Here is a 4,131-nt window from a genome sequence, read left to right on the forward strand (position 1 = left end):
TGTAAATAGCTCTGTCAAAAGAAATATATCTTGTAAATATTGCACAAGCTTAATTTGGTATATCTTTTTGCGAAAAAAATGATATTTTCACGGAAAGTACAAAGCATCTCAATCATAGTAAAAATTACATCAAGGTCCATACCACCAAACACTGCCTCCGTAGAACTAGTTGTTGCCGCCCCCATATCACAACCGACCTAACCTTTTTAACGAGTTGTTGCCGCCCCCATACCGCAACCGACCTGGACTTTTTATGACATCGGGGAAGTCTTTATGCACGTGTCCCTATAGGGCAACCTTTTTTGTGACATGAAAAAGTCTTTATGCACGTGTCCGTAGACCTGACCTTTTTTATGACATTGGAAAAGTCTCTATGTACGTGTCCCTGCGGACACGTGCTTCAGAGCCGCAGTCATCGTTATTGAATACTTGAATCAATTTGAACAACCTAACATAAAATCTCGCCGTTTGTGTACACAAGATGAGAACCCTTAAACTCGTCACCCCAAGGAGATGACAAGAATCAATTCCGAAACTCCGTATAATCACCCCAGGAGACCCCTCATCTCTCTCCTCACTCCCACAGGTGGTAGATACGCCTTGCTTCCCTCATTTTGACCATGACGAGTAGCGTGAGCGGTTCGGCTGGGTCCGGTTTAGTAGAGGGACGTGTCCTTGGGTTTAGTAGAGATACGCCTTGCTTCTAGTGGCGTTATGGAGTAGGGGGACGTGTCTTCATCGGGTCTCCTTCGAGCGACATGATCTAGTGTGGGTGTGCGAGATTGGCGGGACGGTGGCGTCGAACTCATCGGTCCTTTTTGTTCTCCGGCTTCTCCATCGGCTTGGTGGCGCCCCTCCACCGCCTCCGAGAGGCTATGAGATCCTGTATTGGAGCTTTGTGGTCGATGTTGGTAGTCTTTTTGGCGATCTCAACGGCCAACGAGAGGTTTGGTTCTCCAGTGCGTGATAGGTTGTCACAGGTACCAGCTCCAGCGGCTCTCCTTCAACTTCGTCGGATGGAAGAACTGGTACCAGCACTGAGATGCACGAGGGTTTACCCGGATTGACGTGCCACATCGGTAGTGCTTCGTCGTTCACGGCGGGAATTTTCATCGACTCACAAAGCCGGATGTGGGCGATGGCCCGTTCTTAGTTTCTGCGATTGCAGAGGCCTCCGTCTTCTTCTAACGGTAGTTCCTGTGGCGGCGGTGGGCACCAAGCGTTGGTTGGTTTGCAGAAAGCTCTACAAGGACCCGGTTCTATTTTCTTTGTTTAGCGGGAGCATTTTTGTAGTTGTACTAGGACATGTGTGTGTATGCCAAGTTTGACCCTATTTGTTATGGACGTCGACAAGTCCGGTACACTCGGGATTTTGCCATGGCAAATCGAATGTTGTCTATAGGAATTTACATACGCGGGGAATGGCCAATTTAGTTGATAAGCACGGCAATTTTGTACTCAGTTTCTTTTTTGTCGGTGAACTACCGTGCTTGTCAACTAAACCTGTCATCCTCATGGCAACTAAAGTTGTCAATAATAAAAGTTCGCTCAAGTTAACTTCTGAAGACAAAAAGTAAACATGTGAAAAATCTGCTAAAATCTGCTAAACACTATAACGTGAAACCGACAGGGTAAGGAAATCCACCCTAAAAAATGAACGTGTCAATCCCATGATTTTCCATTTTGTTTCGTAGCTTGACCTCACTCTAAGAAATAGTCTGTATCCATGGATGGTGTGAGTAGACACGTGTCCCCTACGAAGGAAAAGGCATTGCTCCCCGGACTTTCTTTTCATCGCCGTCCGAAAAGCGTACTACTGTGTTTTATATGCCTGTGACCGTGACTTCACTTGTCTCTTTCTCTCCGGACTGACGGTGACTCTTCTCTGAATAAACAAGGCGAGCGAGACGGGAGTGCCCGAGACGTCTCGGCACATGCGACGTGCCCAAGATTCATTCACCGACCGAATCTATCCGGCCCCGCGAGGAGTGCATACGTCACGTGACAGTTCGTGCACCGCTGGGCCGCCCGCGCAAACTTAACGCGTCTTCGTGCTGCCCGATCCATCATCGACCGACCGTGGCCGGTGCCAGTAACTAATCGACACTTGCCAGATAACTACTCCTCCTCCTCCTACTAGTACTATTCTCAAACGCCTCAGAAATTAAGCTCGAGTCCGTGGAGTCGTACGTTGCACGTGCACGTGCACCGCCCGTTGAATTAAGCAGTCACAGCAGGCACTCCGCCTCCACACTCCACTCCTGGGCTTGGGTGCAATGCAACAGTGACGTCATGTTTGCGGTGTCCGAGTTCAGAGTGCAATGATCTTCTAGTAGTAGAACATAAATCTTGCACAATTTCATCGAAAGTTTTTAGACTGCAGACCCAAAAAAAAGGGGGACGGAATTTGCATTCTGCTTCATTCCTAAACTATTTGGATGAAATTACTTCTAGGGATATTTTCTGCACTTTATTCTTCTTTCAGTCTGAAGTGTGCAGGGCTGATAATTTGAACTCTTTTTCTTTTTCTTGCCGGGAAGCTGATAGTTTGAACTGACAACACACTTCTCTGCAACAACAAATAACACTTGTTATACTACTACTACTACTACTACTCAGCTTAGCTTAGCAGTGGCCAAAGTTCAGGTGCAACAAAGTGAAGCCTCGGCAAAATTTCACTTCAGATATATATTAGTAAAGCAGAGTTGGTCTCTTATTACTCTACTACTCCAGCACATGTTACAAAAATTTTCTTGCCAACAAAAAAATATCAAAAAATGAAAAAAAAAATTAAGGAGGGAAACAGGCTGATGCAACTTGCATTCCCGTGCCCTCTCTGCTTTACGAACACAGAACTAGTACTAGTACTACTTCAGAACTGAAGCTCCCGTTCCCTCTCTGCTTCTTCTTTATCCTACGCTGAGTGATGTTGTACGGCAGCCCCATCGGAGAAAGCTGACCGGGCTGGAGAATGGCTCAATCGAGCAGCTCGATCAGTAGCTCCAGAGCGCGACCTCGCCGGCGCCGTAGCCACCGCTGCCGTTGCAGTCGTCGTCGGCTCCGTCCATGTGCGAGCCGCTCGGCCCGTCGCCACCGGCGGCGCTCAACCCGTCGTAGTAGTAGGAATGCTGGTCCAAGTCCCCAATGCCGCCGTACTGCATCGCGTAGTCGTCAAACTGCATCATCGTCATCGGGGGCGCCGGCGCGGACGCCACGGCGGCGGCCACGGACGACGAGGACGCGGGCGCGGCGGGGCACGCGGTCTCGGCGAGCGCGATGGCGGCGGCACGGATGTCGTCGGGGGTGCGGAGCGTGGCGGGGTCGACGGCGAGCAGCGTGGCCGAGTCGGCGAAGTTGAGGCAGGCGGCGCGGCCCCGGAGCGCGAGCGCGGCGACGTCGTGGGCGCGGGCCGCGGCCTCGGGGCTGGCGAAGGTGCCGAGCCAGATGCGGGACTTCTTGTTGGGCTCGCGCACCTCGCACACCCACCGCCCGGCCGCGCCGCGCCGGCGCACGCCCCGGTATACCGGGTGGCGCGTCTCCCGGAACTTGGTCCGCCCCGCCGGCCGCTTCGGCGGCGCCGACGTCACCGTCGCGTACCCGCCGCCCTGGCCGTTGTCGCCTACGCCGCCGGTGGTGCTGCCGTAGTAGGCCACGCCGCCGCCGTAGTTGTACTGGTCCATGGTGGTCGTGCACGAGGTGGTGTCTGGCCGGTGTCGATGGGTCGAGTTGCTCTGAAGTGCGGCAATGGTGGTGAGTGAGGTGAGGTGAGGTGATGTTGATTGGGTGTTTGTGTGGGTGAGCCTTGAGATGGGAGTGAGGAGACGGGGATGTATATATAGGATTCGGCGGCGGGGGGAGGGAGAGCAAGGCGGGTTTGAATTGGGAGGTAGGGGCGGCGCGTGGCGGGAGATGGGGGAGTGAGGTGTGAGCTGGAAGGGTGTCCATGGCGCGGGGAGCAGAGGCCGCGAGACGGGTGGATGGATGGGGAAAGCGTGTTGGCGTCAGAGTTTCCTTCGCCCGGGATGCATCGCTCGGGGAAAGCCAGCAAAACATCTGGATATCTTCTATTTCCGGAAGGGAAGGAGGCGGGAAGGGGGGAGGGCGACGTGGAGATGGCGACAGGGGATGCCT

General features: G+C 53.0%; 1 protein-coding gene across 1 annotated transcript; it reads right to left on the minus strand.

The window, feature by feature from the left end:
- Nucleotides 1–2,687: 2,687 nt before the first annotated feature.
- Nucleotides 2,688–3,790, minus strand: LOC119289793 (dehydration-responsive element-binding protein 1C-like). Its single transcript, XM_037569010.1, has one exon. It carries the CDS (start codon nucleotides 3,678–3,680, stop codon nucleotides 2,994–2,996), a length of 687 nt encoding a protein of 228 aa, XP_037424907.1. The 5' UTR covers nucleotides 3,681–3,790; the 3' UTR covers nucleotides 2,688–2,993.
- Between the last annotated feature and the right edge of the window lie 341 nt (nucleotides 3,791–4,131).

Source organism: Triticum dicoccoides, chromosome 4A (genome assembly GCF_002162155.2).
Source record: "Triticum dicoccoides isolate Atlit2015 ecotype Zavitan chromosome 4A, WEW_v2.0, whole genome shotgun sequence".
NCBI classification, from domain to species: domain Eukaryota; kingdom Viridiplantae; phylum Streptophyta; class Magnoliopsida; order Poales; family Poaceae; genus Triticum; species Triticum dicoccoides.

Coding starts and splice junctions, on each gene's coding strand:
- LOC119289793 (XM_037569010.1), bottom strand. CDS start 3,680: ATGGACCAGTACAACTACGGCGGCGGCGTGGCCTACTACGGCAGCACC.